The 25,783-nt window shown below is 41.1% G+C and overlaps 2 protein-coding genes across 14 annotated transcripts in view; one reads left to right on the top strand and one right to left on the bottom strand.

Annotated features, from left to right (window-relative positions):
• The first annotated feature begins 7,460 nt into the window (after nt 1-7,460).
• casd1 (CAS1 domain containing 1) lies at nt 7,461-24,070 on the top strand. 3 transcript variants are annotated; one of them, XM_047383531.1, is made up of 18 exons: nt 7,461-8,022; nt 9,359-9,455; nt 10,428-10,548; nt 11,024-11,068; nt 11,169-11,231; nt 12,270-12,314; nt 12,426-12,549; nt 13,686-13,900; nt 13,974-14,393; nt 15,759-15,848; nt 15,949-16,068; nt 16,197-16,353; nt 17,585-17,664; nt 17,838-17,939; nt 18,023-18,163; nt 18,374-18,451; nt 20,237-20,329; nt 21,920-24,070. In XM_047383531.1, exons 1-18 carry the CDS (start codon nt 7,782-7,784, stop codon nt 22,187-22,189), a joined length of 2,502 nt encoding a protein of 833 aa, XP_047239487.1. In that variant the 5' UTR covers nt 7,461-7,781; the 3' UTR covers nt 22,190-24,070. The 3 variants fall into 3 exon arrangements, with proteins under 3 accessions (XP_047239487.1, XP_047239489.1, XP_047239488.1); XM_047383533.1 differs by lacking the exon at nt 7,461-8,022 and adding an exon at nt 8,065-8,181; XM_047383532.1 differs by lacking the exon at nt 7,461-8,022 and adding an exon at nt 9,129-9,265.
• Nucleotides 23,992-25,783, bottom strand: part of sgce (sarcoglycan, epsilon) — a 21,710-nt gene continuing 19,918 nt past the window's right edge. For 9 of the 11 annotated variants that reach the window (XM_047383539.1, XM_047383540.1, XM_047383542.1 and 6 more), the window contains 3 exons: nt 25,731-25,774; nt 25,139-25,176; nt 23,992-24,735 (listed from right to left, as the gene is read on the bottom strand). In XM_047383539.1, the coding sequence (XP_047239495.1) occupies nt 24,685-24,735; nt 25,139-25,176; nt 25,731-25,774 (133 nt within the window). In that variant the 3' untranslated portion in view covers nt 23,992-24,684. The other 2 variants (XM_047383546.1, XM_047383543.1) reach the window with 2 other exon arrangements.

The raw sequence follows: 25,783 nt of genomic DNA, 5'->3' as shown, positions 1-25,783 counted from the left end.
GCAACCTGTCCAGGGTGTACCCAGCCTCTTTCCCATAGACTGCTGGAGATAGTCACCAGCTCCCCCACAAACCACTATGGAATAAGCGGTAGAAAGTGACTGACTGACAATGTACAATGTACACATATCTAATAAAAAAGGTGCATTTGCAACATCTGTATGCTGTTGTTTTGTACTCTATTGAATGTTCAACAGAGAAACAGCCTGGGGGAAGAAATTGTCTCTGTGGCAGCTGGTTTTAGTGAACAGTGCTCTGTAGCGGCGGCCTGAAGGTAAAGCTCTAAACAGTTTATGTGCAGGGTGTGTGGGGTCTGCAGAGATTTTAGCAGCTCTTTTCCTGACCCTAGACCTGTATAAGTCCTGGATGGAGGGAAGGTCAGCCCTGATTATTCTCTCTGCAGTCCTGATTATTCGTTGCAGTCTGGACCTGTCCTGTTTTGTGGATGAGCCAAACCACACTGAGATGGATGAAGACAGGACAGATTGAATGATGGCAGTGTAGAAGATGACCAGCAGCTCCTGTGGAAGGTTGAACTTCTTGAGTTGCCTCAGGAAGTACAGTCTCTGCTGGGCCTTCTTTCGAACAGTGTCTATGTGTGAAGACCATCTCAGGTCCTCAGAGATGGTGGTTCCTAAGAACCTGAAGTGGTCCACGGCCGATACAGTGTTGTTGAGGATGGTGAGGGAGGTGTATGGGGGTGGTGTTCTCCGAAAGTCCACCACCATTTCCACAGTCTTGAGTGGGTTCAGTTAAAGGTAGTTCTGACCGCACCAGTGTACCAGCCGATCCACCTGCTGTCTGTATGCAGACTCATCACCATCCTGGATCAGACCAATGACAGTGGTGTCGTCTGCAAACTTAAGGAGTTTCACGGACGAGTCCGATGAGGTGCAGTCATTTGTGTACAGAGAGGAGTGGGGATAGAACACACCCCTGGGGGGCACCAGTACTTATTGATCTGGATCTGGAGAAGATGCTCCCCAGTCTCACCTGCTGCTGTCGGTCCGTCAGGAAGCTGTTGATCCACTGACAGGTGGAGGCTGGGACGTTGAGCTGGTTGAGCTTCTGGTGGAGGATGTCTGGTATGATGGTGTTGAAGACCGAGCTGAAGTCTACAAACAGGATCCTGGCGTACGTCCCTGGACGGTCGAGGTGTTGCAGGATGAAGTGTAGACCTAAGTTGACAGCATCATCTGCCGACCTGTTTGCTCGGTAAGTACATTGCAGGGGGTCCAGCAGGGGTCCTGTGATGTCTTTCAGGTGCTTCAACACCAGCTGCTCAAAGGATTTCATGACCACAGACGTCAGGGCTACAGGCCTGTAGTCATTTAATCCTACGATGGTGGGTTTCTTGGGCACCGGGATGATGGTGGATCGTTTGAGGCAGGAGGGGACCTCACATTTCTCCAGTGATTTGTTGAAGATCCTTGTGAAGATCGGAGCGAGTTGATGTGCGCAGGCTTTCAGGCATGATGGGGAGACATTATCAGATCCTCCAGCTTTCTTTGTTTCCATGCGCTGAAAGAGCCTGTTTACATCTTCCTCGGAGATCTTTAGTGCAGGCAGAGGATCTGATGGTGGGGGGTTGGTTGCTTTATGGGAGGAATTTGTTCCTGAATGGGATGTAGAGGGGATGATTTGAGGTGTGAATGGCTTCTTGTCATGTCTGCAGTAGAAACCATTCAGACGGTTGGCCAGGAGACGACTCTGTTCAGGATGGGTGGAGGGGCTCTTGTAGGCAGTCAGGTTTCTCAGACCGGTCCATACAGCTGAAGTGTCACCAGTAGAAAGGCTGTTCTTAAGCTTCTCACTGTAGCTTCTCTTAGCTGCTTTGATCTCTTCTGTTAGTTTGTTCCTGGCCTGCCTGTACCGCGCCCAATCTCCACTGCTGTGAGATTCTTCCTTTTCCCTGCGCAGATTCCTGAGGTGTGGAGTAAACCATGGCTTATTGTTCCCAAAGGTGCAGAAGGTCTTGGTCTGCACACACATGTCCTCACAGAAACTGATGTATGATGTCACCACATCAGTTAGTTAGTTTAAGTCAGTAGCTGAAGTTTCAAAAACAGTCCAGTCTGTGCATTCAAAGCAGGCCTGTAGCATCTGCTTTGATTCCTCAGTCCACTTCTTAACAGTGTGAACCTTGGGTTTGGAAGCTCTTAGTCTCTATCTGTAGGTTGGTATAACACCAAATTAACCCTTGTAAATTGATCCAAAAGGATGTCACACCCTACTGAATCTAGAATGTGTGACAGTTTGTACAGCAGTCTACGGCCAGAGAAAAACAGAAAGCCGCACCTGTGCAGGATTCCTTTAGAATCCTGACTTTGCAGAGCAGATTACATGGTAACATTCTTATTTTGCTTTGTCAAGTCAACCCTGCGTGTTTTGTTCCTTTATAATGTGCATTAGTGTTGACAGTTGTACCATGGGTTTGTACAGACTTTGACCTTCATTTTTAGAATTTGAATATGTGGTCAGGCTAGTATTTCCTGCTTTGCTGCACATGCATATGGGGTGTAGTCTTTTCCCAGTACAGCTTTCTTTTAAATTGTCTCAAAAAAGGAGAAAACGGGTAAAATTGTTTTTACCTTAAAGCTACTACACTGCTGTCTAGCTTAATAGATCCTAAACAAAAACATAACATCATTAGTTTAGATTTCCTGTTGATACTTTTTGCATTATAATATGGTGTTTTCACCTAATTGCCAATAGTTTGACTGCATATGAAAAGTTGTGGTGAGGAGTATGGAATATTATACATTATACTTGATGACAATCGAGTGTAGAAGTTTGAATTTATCTTACTATTTTTTCTTACATATAAATAAACACAAAAGTAATATCTTGACCATGCACTTTTTGCAGCCATCAAGGAGGTCTGGCATAATTCTAAAAAAAACCTGGCCTCTCTTCTTGACAATAAATGTGTTTAATTATGTTTGCAGATCCGGCATTTAAGCATGGGTGATGCATTGTTAATAGAGCTAAGGTCTGGAAAGGCAATTCAAGAAGCGTGAGCTTTCATGTGGGTTTGGGATCAGCGTCTTGTCAGAACGCCTAATCGTGTTCAAGTTTCTACTATTCAGCTGTTGATTTGAGGTGAAGTTGACCAATTTGGTAGTAGTCTTCCTTTGCTGTTCCATCTGCTTCATGTAACACATCAGTACCATTGGCAGGGGAACAGCCCCGCAGCATGACACAACACCACCATGCTTCACACATAAGGCTTGAAACTCTCCTGTCATTGTGGCTAAATGGCTCAGCCGTTGTCTCATCTGAAAATAAAACCTTTCTCCAGAAGGAATTGCCATTTATCCATTGACAGCAGAGCATTTCTGTTTATAGAAATCTGGCTGACACCCTCTCATCCCATCATGGTGCAATCCTCACTTTCCTTTTTCAGTTGAGCCTTGATGGTTCCTGGAGTGCTGTGAAGATTACAGCGTAGTTTTCCAGACTTTAGTAAAGTGGTGACACATCGTTCTTTTACTCTACAGAATGTTTGTACTCTTTAATGCACAGAATTTATGCCGTGCAGAGCTGCATGGGGTTGGCCAATTACCTTGAGTCATTGGGTGAGAGGCAAGATAGCTCTGTCAGGAACCAACTCCCTGAAAATATGAATGCGCAGAAATTAATGCCTCCTTTTAATCACGACTGGAAACGTTTTTGTTTTGCTTAAATGTATTTTTTTTCATCAGTATAATTTTATCTTTTAACTATTTTCATTTTTTTTCTTTAAAGCCCTTTGAAACACATTGTGTACAAATGGTGTACATTGTGTACAATTTTCTTGTCTTCTTTTTTCCAAATGCAACAGATCATTTTTTTCTGAAACAGGTATTCTGCTTGGAGCTGAGCTCTCCTCCCCTTCATCTGACAGCCTTTCTAGTTGAACAGGAACAACTTGCAGGTACAGGTATCCACCTATGAGCAATTTGCATAAAATCAGGATAAATATTTCTTTATTTGTCCTTGATGTAAACTTTTTGGTACAGATGGCTTGGCTTCAGTATTTTATACAGCATATAGATTGACAAACAAATCAAGGCTGTAGACAGGCTTAAACCCAGTTGTGTTCATAACTGCTACCTGAATTTGATCAGTTCTTGTGAAGTTGGATGACTTTGACAATGTTTACATAGCTTGCATGAGTAGCTGGCAAAGGCAGTACAAAATGAAAGCGCTATGTAAGTTTTAACCAAAGGGCATCTAGAAGACTATTTACAAAATCTGAGATAGCAAATGTGCTTATTTCTGCAATGGCTAACAGTGAAAATTGATAACAGAGCCTTGCAAATATACACATATACTTTAATGCCATTACCCTGAAAGTATTTTAGGGATTTTTTGTGATAGACCAATACGTTATTGTGCATAGCTGTTAAAAGGGAAGGGAATACATCCATCAAACTATACCAACTTATCCCTTGCATGGGGTCTGGTAGCTATTTCCAGCAGTCATTGGGCGAGCAGCATGGTACACCATGGACAGGTCACCAGTCCATCACAAGGCAATAGAGGGACCCAGGACAAACAACCATGCACACACACACACTTGTATCTAAGGTTAATTTTAGAGTAATCAATAAAATTAACAGTCATGTTTTTGGACTGCAGGGGGAAGCCAGAGTATCTAGGCAGAACCCAGACAAGAACGGGGAAAACATGCACACCTAATGCAAAAAGACCCCAGCCTGGGATTTGAACCCAGCACCTTCTTGTTCCAAGGCAACACTACCAACAACTACTCTACTGTGCAGCACTATGGAAAAGGAAACATGTTTTTCAAAATCCTTTTTAAAATGAAAAAAGTTGTAGTTGTTGATAAGTTCAAAGCAGGGTTAGGGTATAAAACAATATCTCAAGCTTAGAATATGTCACAGAGCACTGTTAAATTCATTATTTGAAATGGAAAAAGTGTGGAATGACTGCAGATATATGCAGCCCTAAACACACCATCCACATAGTAAAATTTGGTGGTGGTGGCATTGTGGTGTGGGGATTATTTTCTTCACCAGGGACAGGAAAACTAGTAAGAACTGGTGGAAAGATGGATGGAGCTAAATACAGGGCAATCCTGGAAGAAAACTTGTTAGAGGCTGCAGAAGACTGCAGGATGGGGTGGAGGTTCACATTCTACCAAGACAACGAGCGTATACATACAGCCAGATCTAAAATGCAATGGTTTAGATCAAAGAATATTAATCTGTTAGAGTGGTCAAATCCAGGAACAACAATCTCTATCTCAGAGACATGACTGTTGTAGTGTGTCATTTTAGGCAAAGTTCCACTAGTCCTTGTTGTCTTCTTGTCCGTATGGGTGCTCGCAGCTGATACAACCCTACCCCGTTTGAGACTCTCTCTCGTGACCAGATAAACTGAAAAAGAGGCAATTAGACCTAAGGTGTGGTGTGCTGAGAAAGATACTCCCGGGCAAAGCAAAGAACAAAGGTATAACTAATATGACGTCTGTTTGTTGAAGGCATTTACATAAGCACATCATAAACACATCACTGTTCGTAAGTACACAGAAACATACTCAGATATATCCTTCTATTCTTATTTAATCAGGTTGGTGTGTTTTTATCAGGTGTGATCACTGTGGTCTATAATTTGACATGTAGTAGTAGACTAATAAAACAACTAGAGTTTACCATTTCAAATCATTAAGCTATAAACACACCTATGCCACAGCAGCTGTCTCGTTGCCTGACATAGGCTATAAGGCATAAACTCTGATTTTGCTTTTCTTGCTTTTTTCTAGGAGGCATGTCACAGGCTGAGAGAAAAGCTGGGTTGTAGGAATGCCACATTCACCTAAACAGGCAGGCCAAGGACAGCACTAATTACGAAAGTATTCAAGAAGTCCATAACTGTAGGAGCTGCAGAGCGCCACAGCTCAAGTGGGATAATCTCTTGACATAATAACTATTCTTTGTGCACTCCATAAATCTGGCTTTTATGGTAGAGTGTCAAAAAGAAACCCATTTATATGGCCAAAAGCTATTTAGGGAACACAGGACACGTGTTGAAGAAGGCGCTCTGGACAGGTATTTGCAAAACAGACCTTTTTGACCTACATGTAAAACTTTCTGTGCAGTGGAAAAGCAGTACATCACCCTGAACACGCCACCCTCAATGTGAAACATGGTGGTGGCAGCATCATGCTGTGGGGATGCTCCTCTTCATCAGGGGCCTCTTGTCAGAGTTTTATGGAAAGACCAGTAGACCGAAAGATTGGGCACTTCTGGAAGGAACAGTTAGAGGGTGCAATAGACAGGCGTGCAGATTCAGATTCCAGCAGGACAGCAACGTACAACCAGGGCGACACTAGAACGGTAGCAGAGATTCTGGGTTGTAGCCTAGGGTCGGCAAAAAGAGCATTAATCAGCAGGGCAGCCAAGAGGCTCATTATAACTATAGAGGACACTCAGGTTACAAAATCTGTCGACACTGTAACTAATATTCATTCACTCCACTTACCTGCTGCTCATTCAAGATTGGCATTAGGAAAGAAATTGTTGATAGAAAGCCATAAGAAATCCCATTTATAGTTTGCCACAAGCCATTTTGGGAATACAGTAAACCTTTGAAAGAAGGATCTCTGTTTAGATAAAAAAATGTTTTTTAATTACTGGCCTATAATACATAAAACACTATGGTTAGTGGAAAACTAACACATTGAACTGAACACACAATAGCCAAGGTAAAACATGATAGTGGGACCATCATACTGTGGGAATGTTTTTCTTCAGCAGAAAGACTGAAGCTGGTCAGTTGATGGGAAGATTGATGGAGCTGAATACATGTAATTTCTGGAAGGGAACTGGGTGGAGGCTCTCCTAGCAGGATTAGACCAAAGCATATCAATGTGTTAAAAATACCCAGTCAACGTTTACACATATATCCAAATTAAGAATCTGTGGCAAAACTTGAAAACTGATTTTCATAGCTACTCAACATCCAATCGACTAAGCTTCAGCTAATTGCAGCTGTAATTGCACTGAAAGGCATTGATTCACTTAACGAGTATTTATCAGATTTGTATGTGTAAAAACAAAAATATGAACAGTATGTATCAATTTTCCTCAGTTTCACAATTATGCACTACTTTAGGCTAACCTATTATATAAAACGCAAATAAAATATGCTCTTTGTGGTTCTGACACAGCAAAATGTAGAGATATGAAAACCTTTCCAAAGGCACCCTATCCAGACTATATCATGATAAAAACGTGACAGTGATCACTTGACTGATAACTTGCCAGTGTAAGAGGTACATTATTTTACCTAGACTCCACCTCTCCTGTTTTAGTATTGGACTTTGCCCAGCAGTTTGTGCATGATTTGTAACAGACAAACAGGGGGGCTCCACCCAAAATATCATTTTCATAAACTGGAACAATATTACTTGAGCTACTAACAATGGGATAAGTCGGCCTTGCATTATGGAGTGCACTAGCTCCACTCTCTGTAGTTTTAAACCTTTAACTAAGGTTTGAAGCTCTATTGCTCACGGTTCAGGGCAATCCGGTCATCCCGGTTGGGACTTTTGAAATTACACTCACAGTATTATAAATGCCTCTGTCCGCAAAACAAGAAAGACGCGCTACTTTTGCAGAGAAAAGCATGGGAAACAATGGAGTTTTAAAAACTGTATTCTAGGCATTTTAAAACGTCTCTTGTTCTCTAAAGTTGCACAGCTTTGCAGCAGAAAAACTTTGGAAAAAAGTCGACCATTAGGGCTAAACATCCAGCGATCTCTGCTGTGGCGGTGATGGAAACCGAGGAGGAGGTAGTGCCGCATGAGCCGAAGCGGACAGGTGGTGCTGCGCTGCCGCTGCTGCTGGACTACACAGCTGCCTGTTGTCATGGAGGAGCAAAGATGGCGGTCCTGGCCTATAGCCTGGGCAAACGCGAAATAAATCAACATTTTACCATCAAAAATGCCAAACTGATATCGCTGGCGGCGGTTCTTTTGCTGCTCTGTTTCCACACGGCTTTGCGGCATTACGGAGGTAAGCGGAGCGCCGCTATTTGAACTGACTGTTGATGCTCCCAACACTTGCTAACAGCAGCTAGCTCACCGTTTGTGTCTGGGGGCACTCCGGCTCGCCGGTACAGTGCAGTGTTTGCTTCATAAATGTGAATAGATAAAAGTGGAAATCGCAGAAAAGGTATGTAATGTTTAATCTAAACGGGGCAAGGCTAGCAGCGGAAGGGTAGATGTTTGTACAGCGGCTAGCTTAATATGAAGCTAACATACTGTAGCTATTTAATTGCTTCGGTCAAAACCCGCTTTAATGGTCGTAAAATAGCAATATTCATGAAGCAAACGCCAGACTAATAAATTCACCGTCTGGTTAAGCAGCTTTCGTGTTTGCTATGTTTCTTGGGTTTGGTGTTGCTGGGAAATAATTTCCTAGCTGGTAAAACACAGAAAACTATCATTACAAATGTAGAACTGTGAAGAAACATTTCCACTGGAAATAAACGGAAAAAAAAGAATTAAAGTTCATTCATTTTGTTAGTTAAAGCAGGTGACTATTTAAAAAAATCAAAACAGAAATACCAAAATTGTTTTTGTTTCTCAGCAAATATCTGGCTTTAAACCTAGAACTTGAAAGACAGGGAAACAATATAAAAACCTGAGAGTATCCTGATGGTGTAAAACGAACACCATCTGGATAACTGCTACCAGCCTAAAGAAACATTTAGTCAGTCAGTCATTTTCTACCGCTTATTCCATAGTGGGTCACGGGGGAGCTGGTGCCTATCTCCAGCAGTATATGGGTGAGAGGCAGGGTACAGGGTATTTAATTCAATTCAATTCAAAAATACTGTATTAATCCCAAAGGGAAATTAAATGTTGTTATAGCTCATATTATGTAGGTTTCTTCAAAGAGCCGTTGTAGATGCTGATGGCTGTGGGCAGGAAGGATCTCCTGTAGCGTTCTGTCTTACAGCAGATCTGAAGAAGCCTCTGACTGAAGACACTCTGTTGTTGTAGGACAGTCTCATTTATGTGCACACTGAGCAGCTGCTTTGACCGGGTGGGGACACTAAATGACCATGTCTGTCGCAAAGCTTGCTTCCTTCATGTTTTCTCAGTTTCTGCAGGCAGGTTCAGTTGCAGATGGCTGCATTCATTTTGCACACACATGAAAAGCCGGAGTGAATTACACTGGACCTAAATTGCCCCTGGCCTAAGCTGTATATTGTGTAGCCCTGTGGCAGCACGGTGCTGAATGAAATGCCAGGGTACTGTCTTCTTTAAATCAGGAATGAACATGACTTAAAAAAATAAGTTATTTGTCGTTGGTACTTACTGCTAGGTTCTCTGTGTGCCTCTAGGCGGAGACTCGTGTGAATGGCTGCTGTCCAGAGGACGCTACCTGGGGGACAATGTATGGCAGCCTTATGGCTGTATGATGCACAAATACAAAAGCATGTGAGTCATAACAAATAGCTGTTCCTTGGTGTGTTTGGAAGTAAGCTCTGTGGGTGTGTGTCTGCATCGGTGGATAGAGTTTCCTCACATTCAGTGAATCTAGCAGAAATGTTTGTAAAGAGGGTGAATGAAACGCAAAGTAATGTTCCAACATTGCATAATTTAATTCGAGTATTTGGTGTGAGCCCCTTGCTGATCAATTTTTAACTAAGTAAAATATATTGCTAGTACTTCTAATGATTCTTACACAGTAAACGTAAAGAAATCAGCACCTCTTATTATTTTTGTGTAGAATATTTTATTGTAATTTTAAGAGTTTACTGGTATGAGCCATTTGTTTTAAAAATGTGTACAAGATTCGTTAACCAAATCAAACTCAGACTTTTAACTTTGCCATCCTAAAAAAAAAACGAACTTTGTCACCTTTTATTGAATTGTTTTCATGCAGCACATTCTCTTTAATTTTACTTCAGATTTCATTGGTATGTTTCAGCACTGATTGCAAGATGTTCTGGTCCAAATGATTCTACGTCCAACTTATGTCACACTAGCTTTACAGTTACCATGTAATGCAGTGGGGGTTTTTTTTGTGTTTTGTTTTCGCTTTGGAAGTTATTTTTCACTGTTTGACCAGTTTGATCAGAGCGGTCCAAGCTCACGATGCTCCGAATTTTTTCCTCACATTTGATCAGATTTTTTGGTGTGTTTGTGTAATGATAAATCAAACATGTTACATAGATCAGACTTTGATAAATGTTGTTTACATAGAAACTGTATGCTCAGCCACTCCTGATTGTCAAAACAAAGCCTTGGCTCTGATTTGATGCTTTAAATGTAGTTACTGTACTTAAAACATTCGCATAGTTTTTCCACTTACAGCTAATTTAGTAAAATCTAGTCATCCACAAAGAGTACAAATATTCTTTGTCTCTCCTGGTCTTCGCATTCCTCAGCGGTGTTTTTGTCTTGCAGTGAAGCCAAAACTTGCCTTTCCAAGAAACGTGTGGTCTTTGCCGGTGACTCACGAATCAGGCAGCTCTTTTACTCCTTTGTCAAAATTATCAACCCTGAGCGGACAGAAGATGGAAACAAGGTATAATCACAAGGAACAACATGTTTTAAGCTCAGGGCTAACCTTTGAAATCTTTACATTACCTCCCACAGGGAATACATTTTGATTGTGTTGGTCTAAAATCCTGTAATTAGACCTCAGACTCTTCCTGAAAGGTAAAAAGAGTTCCCTACTATGATTAAATCACTCTGATCATTTCGCACGTTCTACAAAGTCAAGCCATCACTACTATAATTTAAAACCAATCACATTTTAACCTCCTACTTGTTAAGATTGAGATTTTTATGAGCTGTTTTAGCCTAAATGGTGAAAAATTACCATCCTTATGTACTTTTGGTAAACAGCTCAAACTCCAGAGATCTGCAGCTGAGACCCACAGTTTAGCTAAGTGACAGACTAGTTTTGTTTGGAGCTGAAGCAAGCTGGTGAGGGTGGGAGGATAAAAGTCATTTTCCAACAGACCTCCTCTCTGTCTGCTTGCATGTAATGTCTGGAGCACGAGGACATCTTCTTTCAAGTTGAGAAGTCTTCTCTTAATGTGGTGAGCTTTCTTAAGATTCGTTGTTATCTTTCTCTCCGTAAACAAGAGCCAGTGATAAAAGTGAATAAAATTAACGTGGTGGTTTTTCTTGTACTTCCAGGACTTTCTTTGGTATCCAGAGGCAAATAACTCAATGAAGGAACGCCTGATGTCATGGACACATGTGAGCATTGATTCAGTATAAAGTTCTATTTTTAATTTGCTATCCTGAAAGTGGATCTTACTGTCTGCCTGTGTTGATACCTCGGTGCAGTTTTTCTCAGTACTCCTCACATGTCATGCAACATCATGCTGTGTCATATCTGAATGTAGACATTACTGCACATGCTGGTGGTTTTCGCTACATTCAAGCCATGTGGTGGACACAGCCAATGTGGAAGAAGTTGCTAAGATGAGAGCATAATTAAACTTTTTGGCCAACATGTAACCATCATCCTGAAAACCCCATCCTCATGGGGAAACAAGGTGGTGGCTGATCTATGCTGTGGGAATGTTTCTCTGCGTCGGGGCGGGAAAGCTGGTTAGAATGGATGGAGAAGATGGATGGAGATAAATACAGGGGAGTACTGGTGGGGAAAAAACATTAGAGGAGCAAAGCACGTAAGACTGTGGCTGTAAATTAATTTTGCAGCAGACCTCAACACTAATCATAAAGCCAGATCTATAATGGAGTGGTTTAGATCAAAACATCATAAAGGTGAAGTCTTAAATGGTCCAGTCCAAGTCTCCTTTGGCAAGATGGGATTATTGGTGTTTGCAGTCATTCTCCATTGAATCTGAGCTTGAGCCATTTTGCAACAAAAACCTGGCTGAATTTTCAGTCTGTGTGTGAAGAGCTGGTAAAAAAAAAACCTCCAAACTGATACAGGGGAGATGAATATAAATGCCTGCCACACATTCTTCTTCTATTTGTGGAAGAAAATTAAAAGAACATGTATGAAACCTTTGCTGCTTTGTCTGGGTCTAGCACATACAATTCAATTAAAATGCATTGAAGTTTGTAGTTGTATGAAGACAAAAGGTTAAAGGGTTATGAATACGTTTCCAAGGAACTGGGTCACCACCTTGATACTCTTTGGATTCATGGTTGCTTCTGCAATTGGGAATTTCCTTTTGTTGTTGATAAAGAAAATAACAAAAAGTTAAGTTGTTTTTTATTTTTTATGTAAACCTGTCAAAATTCTTCATCTTTATGTTGCAGGAAGCTTCAGCGAGGCCTGATGTGGTTATCCTTGGGGCTGCAACAGTAAGTTGTCTAAAATAATGCTCGTCAACATTTACACATCATGCACTGCACAAAGCAATGTTGGCTGAATATTGTCCGTCTTGATCTCACCTGTTTCTTCACTTACCACAGTGGTCTATCAAGTTGCACAGTGGCAGCAGCGAAGCCCTGCAGCAGTACAAGGTCAACCTGACAGCCATCGCCGTGCATCTGGATAGACTGGCTGAGCATGCAGAGGTCTACTGGGTCCTGCAAGGTGAGCTCATCTCCAAGCAGAGTACTAATTTAGATGCATCTTGATGATGATATTTTATGTCAGCCAGAGTGGTCGAGTATTACTGCTAGTCGACTACCCTGCAGAAATACATTTCTGATGTGCATTCTTGTAAAATGGGATTACCATGAGGGTGACTTCATTCTCAATGTTTGTGAGTACAATGGCGAACGTCTGTCCCTGAATCTATTGTATTTGATGCATTGCGCCTGAAATATTACAGGCTACTAAATATTTCCCCTAAGCCAGCGGTGTCCAAACGTTTCTCTACAAAACTGTCAAGTTGAAAGAAATTGAGGGTCACAAAATTTAGATTTGTTTTCCTTTTTATTTCAAAATATTTTTTTGTTTTTTGCAATATGTTTTATTTTTACCTGCACAGCTATAGACAAAAACATAATATCTTAATGAAACAAATAAAGTCTGGTTTCTGTAGAAAAGGGAGCTGTAAATCATTGTTGATCTGAAGCATAGCATCTCACAGGTTTTCCTTGTTTAAAAGAGAAACTTTTAAATTAGAAGTTGGAATCTGGGTCTTAATTTTCAAGGAAAGGTACCTGAACCCTGTAAAACGTATCACCGGAGCTGGTCACTGATTGGTGGATCTTTTCGAGGCTTAAATAGGATCTGAGATCCCTGAGAGGTCATGTCCTTCCACTTTGACAGAACTTCACTCCTAACCAGAACAGGAGCCAATGTTTTAGAGGACAAATTAGTATGAGTCTATCCAGTGGTTCAAAAGATGGCAAGTGGGTTGGGTTTTAGGAGGTACTTTAAAAATGGAAAATAAGATTTTTAAAAAGTGCCTCCAGCATCTTTGAAGACCAGGGTGTCCTGAAGATGAGTAAAGGATGCTTTTCTTTCAGTTCTTTGGATTAATAAAGCTTTCAATGCTTGAGTCAACTTCACTAATAACGTACCAGAGCTGCATGATTTGGGGACAATATGACATTGCAATATTATTGCTGAATATTGCATTGAGGATTCTGATTGACCCAGATTCTGCTTTTCTATCATCAACGGCCGTCTTCTGTCCCTGAACCATGCGGTCGCTAATACCTGTTTTGGCTGTAATGCCATTTGACAGCTCTACATACAACCATACCTCTGTTTTGCAGATCCGGTAAACGAGAACATGTTGAGTGATAACAGGAAGATGATCACCAACCAACAACTTGACCTGTACAATGAAGTGGCGTTGGAGGTGCTTAAGAGCAGCAAGTATAGCAGGAGGTCTCGGGTCAAGCTGCTGGCAGCGGCCCGTCAGGCTGCTCTGGAAACGATCATAAACTCAGACGATGGTTTACACCTGCCAGAGAGCACCAGGAATGTGGTAGGCAGGATTTTCTTTTTACAAGATCCTTTACAAGATTCTTGAGTATTTCTCACATTCACATTCATTTCAGGGAGCTATGGTTCTCATGAACTCCCTTTGCAACAAGCAGCTGAGGCCCATTGATGGCTCCTGCTGCCAGACGATCCCACCCCCAAACCTCTTCCAGAAACTGTCAGCCTGTCTCTTCCTGGGCGCAGCCGTCGTCTTCGTGGTCCTCCATGTCCTCGGCTACAACCGTCATCGCCGACCCATCCCCCCCGACGTGGAGAGCCTCGAGGAGAAGAAGCCCGCCGCTGCGGCCGCCCCCCTCGGGCCAAAAGACCCTTTCCAGGCTCTCTGCAGGATGGGCGTTATAATGTTGTACTTCTACCTGTGTGACCGAGCAGATGTGTTCATGAAGGAGCAGAAGTTCTACACACACTCGACGTTCTTCATCCCCCTCATCTATATACTTGTGCTGGGAGTGTTTTACAGTGAGAACAGCAAAGAGGTGAGGCGATGCTTCACTCTACAGGTTTTTTAAAGATTTTAAAAGAAGAAACTGGGCTCCTACTGTCTGTAAAACTATGGAAAAGAACATTGAGTATAGAAAAATGTTTGAGCTTCCAGACGTTTGGCCTTCTATGATCGAAAAGGATAAAATCTGAATGTCAAAAAAAAATCTTTATTTTTTTATTGATTTTAGATTTAGATGACATCCTTTATCTTTGATTTATCATAATAGACTCATAAACTCATGGATAGAGAAACCACAGATTGATGCACACTGATTCAAAAATCCAGAAGCGCTGTTTCAGTTTTTTTTTTGTTTTTTTTCAGGCCCCTGGACCCTCATAGAGGGACACATTTATGAAGAATCAGTTGCTGTAAAACTGGAGTTGACTTTTTTTTAAAACTAGGAAAAAATGATTACATCCAAACTTTTCTATCGCTTGTTGTTTCCCTGTGTTTCCTCTGTCTTCATTTGTAAACACCTTGCTGATACTGAGACCGAATGAGTTTAAATATTCTTCCTGCAGAGTTGCACAGCAGAAAGTGTTCAACCGGGTTGCACCTAACAGATGTTTTCACTGACCGTACCAAAAATTAGATTTTTTTTTTAAAGTTTGCCACTAGCTGGTCACTGATCAGGGCCATTCAAGGTGATAATCATCAGATTCCAGTCAAAGGAAGATTTTTCGGTGCATTTCTTCTTGTTGAGCTACTGCTGTTGCCCTCTGGCAATTTACAACCACTAAACAAAGGCAGGCTTATTGGTATCAGTGTGTGCTAGCAAACTAGTATTAGAGAATCCCGGAGTGTATTCTGATTTTCCTTTAAACACACAGGTTGTTTTGGCTCTGCACACACTAGATGTGGCACAGCAGAGCCTGAACTTCAACCTGCATATTTCAACTCATTACTTACAGATACAGTAGGAGGGCCGCCGTGTGGCTCAGTGGTAGATTGGGCGCACCATATGTGGACTCCAAAGTTCTCAATGAATGATTCCCTGGCCCATTTACTGCATCCGGGTCGTCTTCCACCTCTCTGTCTGCCGTTTTCCCATCCAGCTACTAATAATTAAATGCGCGTAGCGAAAATCATACAGGACAATGATGCGGCAAAAAGGTCCATCAGTCCCATGTAATGTTGAAAGGGAGTGTAGAATTATAAAACCAAAAATATGGGTTAAACATTACCACATAGTACTCCTTGTGCTGTTCAATAATATGATACTGATTACTGATCTCTCAAGAGTTGAACTATAAACTTGCTTAACAGCATGATGCAAGTACTTTGCTTTCAGGTTTAGTTTTACATCTGATTCTCAAATCTAGTTTTTCTTTTCTTGTGCAATCATCGCATTTTTCAGGCCAAGTTGCTCAACCGAGAGCAAACAGATGAATGGAAAGGCTGGATGCAGCTCGTCATCCTTATCTATCACATTTCTGGAGCCAGTGCCGTGAGTCCCAAGCATGTTCTGTTTACATGCATTAGAAGGTGTTCTGCCTTGAGCACGCAGGTGCTGATATGTAAACACAATTGTTTGTCTTGTCTTATAGTTTGTTCCTGTGTACATGCATGTGCGAGTATTGGTGGCGGCATACTTGTTTCAGACTGGTTATGGACACTTTTCCTTTTTCTGGCTCAAAGGAGACTTTGGACTTTATAGAGTTTGTCAGGTAAGGTCACATTTAGTTATTCTTTAACTTTTTTAGGAATCTTTGATTTACTGTCAGCTGACAGTAAATCAAAGCAGCTGAACTTGAATGATATGTGTTTGATTCTGTGTTTTTATGTACATTTACAGGTGTTGTTCCGGCTCAACTTTCTTGTGGTGGTACTTTGTGTTGTAATGGACAGACCATACCAGTTCTACTACTTCGTCCCCTTGGTGACGGTCTGGTTTGTCATCATCTACGCCACAATGGCTATGTGGCCTCAGATCCTTCAAAAGAGGACTAACAGTAGGTGTCAAATATGAGATTATTATTATTATCGGTGTCGTTATATAATCCTGTAATTTAAAAATTAAAAACTTCCCCTGAAAAGTGTTTACATAGACCCAGTATGGGCATAAATGGCATTCATTTAAGGATTTTAAATTAGGGTTTGAGACATTTACAATGATAATACAAAACAAACAACTTCAATGAATTTCAAAAACAAAACTGGGTTCCCTAGTTTTAATTTAGTGCAGATTGTTTCTGATCTACACAGGGCTACATTTATACATACAAGCTTAAATTGTCTTACTTCCCTGCTAATATAAGGTTAAATGCCCATTAGCTGGTTGCAGAGAAACTACAGACTTTTTGTAGCCATCAGGCTTCTGTAATAATCCTGGTTGGATAGTTGACCACTTGTGATATCAAGTAGCATTTATTCAAATCAGTTAGTTTTCTGAGATGGACCCAGCAAATCCACAGTGTTTAAAATGCTTAAGATCAAACCATTCTAGAAGCTTGATGTTAGCTGATTCTATCCAATCAAATCATGAACATCAAATCCTGCATATTCGTCGACAGTTTGGAAGCTCAAAAGGATAAAAGAGAGCTGCATTTGCTGTACTCCATTTAGCCTTCCTGTTATCTCTTCAGTTTCCTTTCAAATAGCATCTCAACATCTGTGTGCTTTCTGTTGAGTTTTTTTTAAAAACCACACTGGCTAACCTTGAGTATTTCTCCCACAGTAATGACTTCTGGCTTGACCCAGTAGAGCTTAAACGTGGTGCTTTCACCGACGAGAAAAAGATTGGGTTTCTGACTATATGACCAGCCGAGCTGTCACACCCGAAGCTTAACGTCATCTTGCTTTATCCATTCTAACAGTTTTGCTGCAAGTTTGGGGTGATTGTCCTGTTGGAACACCACCTCCTTTATTATTACACCATATTGGAGCAATGCACAAGAACCACTGGTATATGTAAATGTTAGCCCGTATGTATAATTGTGACCCTCTGTGTAATAGAGGAAACCTATACAAACATGTGCACTCGATCATTCAACCCTGCTAAAAAATGGTTCAAATTTATTCATAAAAATCTAAAAGGAATGACATTCTCGCCCATGATGAGTGCATGTAAACATTTCAGTAAATCTGAATTTGTGTTTAGCAAAGTAAAACTATTGCAAGTCTGTGGCTTTAGAGACAGAGGTGTCTTTAAATAAATCATGAGGGCTCCTCTTGTCTGGACAGGTAGCGGTATCTGGCATCTCGGGGTTCTGGCGAAGTTACTGGGCCTGTTGCTGTTTATCTGCTTCTTTGCCTTCTCACAGGTGGGTTCATTTACTCAGCCTTACTACATTTCAGTAGGTTTAGTGGTATTTTAGTCATAAACGGGTACGTGTCTGCTGTACCTAAAATTATGCTTTAGAAGGGTTTTTGGTTTGTTCTTTGTCGGAAATCTTGCCCATATTGAGTTCAACTCTTGTTTGGTTTCTGACTCCAGAGGTTTTTTGAGAGCGTCTTCTCAGTGTGGCCCATCTCCAAGCTTTTTGAGCTAGACGGAAGCATCCACGAGTGGTGGTTCAGATGGAAGCTGGACCGGTTTGTAAGTCAAATGAGGCCACCACCATACTTTTAATCTGTTTTTGGTTGCTGAGAAGGCTTTCATTCGTTGACCTTGTTTTGCAGGCTGTGATTCATGGTATGATGTTTGCCTTCATCTACCTGGTACTGCAGAAGCGTCAGGTGTTGTCAGAGGGCAAAGGAGAGGCTCTCTTCCCTGCAAAGATTTCCAACCTGCTCCTGTTCCTGTCTGTTGTTTCCTTCATAGTAAGACCTTTTACCATTTCGCTTCTCAGGTCATACTACTACTTATACCTGCAGAAATGTTTGATATTGGTTAAACAAAATTTCCTACAGAAGGTAGTTTTGGAATATAATGCAGGTAAAGGCTAACCAAAATGAAAGTAGGGATGTTTAACTCTTTAGTCGACCCCTGCTTTGCAGAGACGTACCTAACTTCTCCTTCCCCTTTTCTAGACTTACTCAATATGGGCGAGCAACTGCAAAACCAAAACGGAGTGCAACGAGATGCACCCTTACATCTCTGTGGTCCAGGTACAATTTAACATTTGTTCTCATTTGTTTCTCTTTCTTAAAACTAGATACAGATGTATCGATGCAGCATGGCACCCTGGTACATCATGAGAAACACTTTGTTCAGGAAGAAGACCATTATGTGCTACTTAAGCTTCTGTTAAGAGCATCAGAATAACTATTTATGCAGCGCCTCTGTGATCTAATGCATCCGGGACATCTCCAGGGGTGGGCAGGTACTTCATGTGACTTTCTCACATTGCGAGAGTTGTCTTGCAGTTTACTCTTGTAAGACAGTCTACATGCTTTTTATAGCCATCGACTAGATTATGGTGTCTTATCTGGCTGGATATGTGACCACCGTTCTTGACTGGTTTCCTGGCGTGGACCTGACCTTTAAGTGTGATCTCTAAAGTCGATGGTTATGATGAACTTTGGGAAAGCCACCCTAAAAACGTACTGTTTGTCACATTTGTCCAATGCTACACCTGCTATGCAACAGCTAATCAGACCCATAACCTAATATTACCACCACCGTAGTTGACTTCACCCAAACATTATTTGTCATTATTGCCAAATGGTTCGTTTCTCGTTTGAACATAACGGTTTTCTCCAGAAGCCTCAGCTTGTGGGCATCTGCAAATTTCAGTCAAGCCGTTTTGGAGTAGGGGGGTTCTTCTTAATCGGCGTCCTCTTATGCTCCTTTTCCACTAGTCCCTACTCAGCGAGCTTTGGTACGGCTCTACTTGATTTTTCCATTAGTAACAGTTATGTGGAGCCGTTACTATTTTGGTTGGATTCCAAGCGAGCCGACCCGAGACTGTCGGTCACTGATCGGTTAGGGGGCGGAGTCACTTGTCACAGCATATTGTGCTGTGAAGATAACTAATATTTTCAACCATTAAATCGTTGTGCGCTGGGCTTGTTGTGTATATGACCACTAGAGCAAGCTAGCATTAGGTAGAGCTAGCTTACTCTCACAAGTCTTCTATCTCATACCCTTCGGTTTGAGACCGCTCCATTGCTTCCCGCTCTCTCCTGTACTATCCAGAGTGTCTCGCCTTGCCACCCGCAGCGTTCTCTGGCTCTCCTCTTTCACTCTGAGTTTGACAACAGCCATAGACTGACCAGCAGGTCCTCCATTGTTGTGTTTGTGTCACTACAAATCACTGCACAACACTTTTTTGGGCTGAGATGGTTCTCAGCTGTAATAGAAAATGAACCAAACCCTGTAGAGCCAACCCGACCCAAGTAGAGTAGGCAGTAGTGGAAAAGGGGCATTAGTCCGTGATAATTGAAACAATTTTTCACTTTAAACTGTGACACTGGTGTGCAAGCTGCTTCCTCTTTATAGCGCCCTTGAACCTTGGTGGTGCTATTTCCAGACCTTGTGGTGTTGTGAGAAGATGAGAAGGATCTCTGAGAAAGTACCTGCTGCTAACAGTCTTGATCAGTGAGAACTTTTCAGGCCTTGGCCTCATCAAGTTAAGACTGTCTGTTACTTTCGGCACCGCTCTTGTTTTGTTTTTGCACCAGTGGCCTTTGTGCATTAGCAGCTTGACAGGAAGAAGGGCAGTAAGAGGGAAGACGTGCGCTAAATGGCCCGGGGTTGGGAACGGAACCCGGGTCAGCTGCATCAAGGGCTATAGCCATATTTTTTTTCTGTAATGACTAAAATGAACAAAGTTCATGTACATGATGAAAGTTCCTTAAGTTGAAACTTGAGCATCACGATACAAATCTTATAACACAGCTGGGTTGTCTTATGGTTTGACTCAGAAATGTTTCTGTCTTGTGTGTTGACAGATTTTGGCCTTCATCCTAATCAGGAACATTCCTGGCTATGCCCGCTCTGTATACAGCTCATTTTTCTCATGGTTTGGAAAGATCTCCCTGGAGGTAAGATGGGCCTGTCTGCAGAGGCAGGTACATGTACTAATCTGGAATGGCATAATACTTTGTAAATGGCTTATTAAAACAGTAAGTGGTTACAATCTATCGGTGCATCTCAAAATGTAGTTTAAAGTTATTAGCAGTAATTTAACATAAAAAAAATAGAATTTTGTGTAGATTCGTGAGGCTCAGTTATATTTCTTCTGTTTATTTTGATTGTGGCTTACAGCTAATGAAAACTGAAATTGTTTATCAGAATATTATCATTATGCATAAATAAATGCTTGACCAACATGACCTGGTGCGGTTCAGCTTGTGTCTCTCCTGAGATGTTAAGCAAGTCCAGATTGCTTTAGTGGCGGCCTTCAGCTCATCTGGATTGTTTGTTCTGGTGTCTCATCTTCCTGTTGACAAGTCTTCATAGAGTCTCAATGGGGCTTAATTCAAACAAGTTTCCCGACCAATCGAGCACAGTAATCCCATGGTCATCAAAGCAAGTGTTGGTACTTTGGGCAGTGTGGACAAGACCTGCTAGAAAATTAAAGCAGCATCTCCATAAAGCTAGTCAGCAGAGTTAAAGATATGAAGTGCTCTAAAATGTTCTGGTAGAAAACTGCACCGACTTTGGACCTGAGAAAATGCAGTGGACGAACGCCAGTAGAGGATCTGGAGCCCCAAATTATCAGCAACTGTTGAAACTACATTAGACCTCAAGCAACATGGATTCTGTGTCTCCCAACTATTCATCCAGTCTCTGTTCATTGTCAATTGAAATGCAGACCATGCTTTAATCTAAAAATAGGACTCTGGACCACTTAGCATTAGTCCAGTCCTTTTTTCCTCCAGTTGTCCTGAATCCTAATTTCAAATGAGGATACCGGAAGCCTCTCCTGAACTAGTGACAACTGGTTCAGGAGAGGCTTAACCCAAAGAAATGCCACACTTTTAGCCGTTGTCCTGAATATGTCTGTATGGTGAAGCAGCGGTGAATCTCCCCCAAACCCTAGAAAGGGCTTTGCTTCACAATCCTGTCAAGACCATGGCTCTCCTTGTTGGTTCTGCGGATTTTTCTATCACACTTTTTCCTTCCGCTCAACTTTTCATGAATATCCTTGAGTTTGAACTCTTTAGCATAAAGTGACCTTTTGTGGTATACCCTCCATGTGAAGGATGTGGATGACGGTCTGCTGGACAGCTGTCAAGTTAGTCTTCCCTGGGATTGTGTAGGCCATAACAACAGTCAGCTTTTATTTATTATATCATTTATATATAAAGACAACACAAAGTGCTTTACATAAGATACAAGGATGAGGCAAAATGGCCATAACATATCATGTCTGTATTTAAAATCCTTTATATTGTCTTACATTTCAGAGAAACCTAATTTTTGGTTTTCATTACCTGCATGCCATAACTAATAAAATGAAGTTGGAGGCTCTGTCTTCCTTTTTTATTTTAAATAAAATAATCTTTTATTGTTATTCAAATTTGAACTAAATACTTCGACTAATAAAGCAGGACTGCGCCGGGTATAAAAATGTGGAAACTTTCTAAAGATGCATTGGAACAAATGTGCTTTGACTCTGTCGCCCCCAGCTGTTCATATGTCAGTATCACATTTGGCTTGCGGCAGACACCAAGGGAATCTTGGTCCTGATCCCGGGGAGCCCAACACTCAACATCTTGGTCAGCACCTTCATCTTTGTTTGTGTCGCCCATGAGGTTTCTCTCATCACCAACGACCTGGCTCAGGTGGTCATCCCCAAAGATAGCATGGCCCTGCTGAGGAGACTGGGGGCCGTGGCGGTCTTCAGTCTAATTTTACTGCTGTTGAGCAGCGGTAACCGGCTCACACCTGGAACCTGAAGGAAACTTTATGATGGGAGGACTGGGCTGTGGTCTGGGCTCCTGCTGTGAAAACAACTAGTCAAACTCTAGATTTTATTTTCTATTTCACGCTACTGTTGGCCACATGAAGGAGTACTTCAGTCAGATTGTTGGTGTTCTTGATTGCTGTAAAATAATGCTCGGCAAGAAGGATATTTAAAAAGGAGGAAAAACTCTGAAATGTTTACATTACCTGCATTCTAGATTTGGAGACCTAAAACCACTTTCTCTAGGCTCAGGACGTCATGCTCGCTGTGAACTTTGTAGCAGTTCTTCTGCTCATGTTTAAGATAAAGTTTGTTTAATGATTATGCCCTTGTTCCTCTGAGGATCTCTCCGTCCACACGGCACCAAACATCACTAGCCTATTTGGGGTCTTCTGCTTTATTACAAATATTCTGAACATCTTGTCACTGACACTTAAAGGTGTCGCTTGACTGCTCAAAAAGCTATCGAGGCTTAAATGAAAAGTTGTTGTGCAATTGTATAAAGTTTTGGGGATATACTGCCTCATTGTTTTTTCTATTGAAGCAATGTTTGAGATTATTACGTTTGCAGAAAGGCGCTGTGGTCACCTGCTGTAGCTCAGAAACGACATGCGACATGTACAGTATTTAATGACTTTAAGCTTCTATTTTATAGTTTGGGCTTTGTTTTGTTCTTTGCGTCCATAACTGCTGTTTGTGAATTATCGCAGAGAATTTTGTACCCATCCTACTTTCTCCTAGACGAGGTTGAGCCTTTCAGTCTAATTACTGTGCGACCTATTAGTGGCACACGTGTAAATATATGTATATTTGTACGATAGGACAGATTTATTTTGTACAGTCGTGTGTCTCTGTTCTTACATTTAAAACATGCCTCATAATAGCTGTGGTGGAAAACCTCACCATGTTGCACATATTGTTCTACTATAGAACAGAAACGTCTCTCCCTCAGCCTGTGACCTAGAAGACCAGAAGGTGAGGTGATTTAATATATTTGTTAAATGTTTAGGGGAAGGCTTTTTTGAGAAATGTTCCTTTTTCCTCCATGGAGTTCTGCATATAGTAGATGTTCAACTGTGTTAATGTTTGGGCACTTAAAATCAAGACCACTTGAGCATTAAAAAACCACTTTGTGATGCACTGAGAGAACTACTCTTACTGTTGCAGCAATGAAAATATTGTTCTACATGTCTGTTGCCAAGTGGGTCATTGTCTCTATGCCTGTTTTACTCATTTGAGAGGGAGCACTTTTATTTTAAGCCATCGTTTTCTTTCCTATTTTCATCTCTAAGATGAAATCTAGAGTTTAGCAGATTGTTTTGCTCATAAGAAACTGATTATATTAAAGTCGGTGTTGTGTCCAAATTTTTGAGCTGCTTACCTTTTGGTTGTAAAACATTGCGTGGCAATCATTTTCTATTTATGTAGTTTTCCTTTTTGGAGGAAAATGAGGACATTTTGTTTTTGTTAAAACACAATCTACAGTTTTTGAGGCTGTGTTTTAGTTTATACTCAAGGCCAACCTGCAATTGCTACCTGCAGTCGGAACCTCGTATAACTCGGAATGGTATTTACATGCTACCATTTCCCTTTGATACACGTATAAAGTTTACTGACCTCTTTTCTTTTATTGACCAACAGCAAAGTGGTTAATCTGGCCGTTGTTTCACGCCTTAATTGATCTGTTTGATCGTGTGAAAGCAACAAATGTTACAACCTTTTTAAAGGGCCTCCTCAAATATTACATGTTTTTTTTGTGTTTGTGCGTGGTGTCTGACAAAGTGTGGATGTGTCTTCATATTTATAAATGCCTTTATTCTGTTGTACATTGTTTTAAAAAAAGCCATCTTGATTAAAAAAATGTTTTGGGTTTTTTCTTTGATAAGTGTCTTGTTTATCGGTCAAAACATCTTGTAAAGAATTTATTACCAACTCAAATATTACATAAATTTGACACATTACAGACTCCCTTTGTCCATTGTGCAAACATGAATAGCAACATGTACCCAACTCTTTTTTTTTTTTTATCATTTAGACGCCATTCTTACTGTACATACTCTTAAGTAGCCTTTAAGTACATATGGATGAGTAAAACCTTCCATTTGGGACATGCAGATTGGCTCCAACGATGCAAAATATATTAATAAATACTGTGATATTGCTCTTTGCAATATTATCACAATGGAGTGTTTTAAGTGCGGTTAGATCCCATGTGTCATGAATTAGTTTGCATGCCAGTAATATCTTCCTCCTTTTGGAGCCAGTTTGGCTGCAGTCGATGTCGACACCCAACACAGGACACAAAGGTTACACAGACCTGGAAGCATCGTAGTGAGTGGAGAAAATGTGGATTTATCACCACTGACATCACTGCAGTATTCAACATTAAAATGGCAATCACATGATATGCTTCCCTAATTTGGCACAAATGTTAGAAAACACAAGAGAGAGACGGGAGGAAGGCAGTTCCTTCACTGCTGCTTCTGGTCATAGGTTAAGTGCTTCTGCCACCTTCCTTTCCTCAGGGATACCATTTACCTATGACGAATAGAGAAATGTCGTCACATCCTGTTGTGTTCAGAAGAAATCAGTGAAATTAGGCATGGGTGGGTTCCTGATTTCACGGTATGCCAAGGTTTAAAGTTATAAAGCCACTAAAACACTGTCTTAAAATTAGATTTGTCACAGGCACGTCTAACTGAAGCAGATTGAAATTAAAACAGCTAATGTCTGATTGGACTATAAAGAGCAGAATGGCCCACTTCTGCACAATAAGCACTACTACATCTACTAAATGTAGTACATTTAGTTTTAAATATTCACGGTAATATAAGGTTATATCATGAAAATCTCATACCTGCCCATGCCTAGGTGAAAAACATTTCATACAATGCCAGAAACATATTAAAATGACACATAAATCATCTCAACATCAACCTACCTCCAGTCTTCGAAATGTTGACATGACATAATTATCTCCTTTGTTAGCAGTGAACAGAGAGAGCAGTTGGTTAGTGCTTCATGCAGCTGACTGTCATGCTCACAAGAGGGCGCTCACACACCAAGAATCATAATGGGGACACTTGGGCTTCTTTTCTAGGAAGCAGATAAAACGTGATTGTTTAAATTCTGTAAAGCAAAAAGGGGTGAAATGAAGTGGCTTTTGTTTTCTTTAAAGCAAAGTTAAGCTCACACCTCTAACATTTCATATCTCACCTTTTTAACAATGTTTATATGAAATGTTACAGAAGGCTTTTGCCAGAGATGTTTGGTAAAAACCTCATTTTAGGACATTAGTTGTTTGCAAGACATTAAAGGTTTCTTGTAGAGTGTTGTCGCTTTGTGACATTTTCAATCAAGGTTAAAGTGTTCAGACATGCTACGGTTAGGGATAAGAAATCAGCACGGAAGCAAAAACACGACAAACATGCAGCTGTAAGAGGAAACTGCCGTGCATGGTTTGCTGTTATTTTTTGTTTGACGTCTGTCTGCTTCATCACACGGCAACATCTTCATTTTGTGAGAGAACTAACCTGATGGCCTCTGCTGTGGTATTGTGATCTGATTCTGCAGATTCCTGAAATAA

This window comes from Girardinichthys multiradiatus, chromosome 13, assembly GCF_021462225.1.
Source record: "Girardinichthys multiradiatus isolate DD_20200921_A chromosome 13, DD_fGirMul_XY1, whole genome shotgun sequence".
Lineage (NCBI taxonomy): Eukaryota > Metazoa > Chordata > Actinopteri > Cyprinodontiformes > Goodeidae > Girardinichthys > Girardinichthys multiradiatus.
This window is presented reverse-complemented; position numbering and strand designations above follow the sequence as displayed.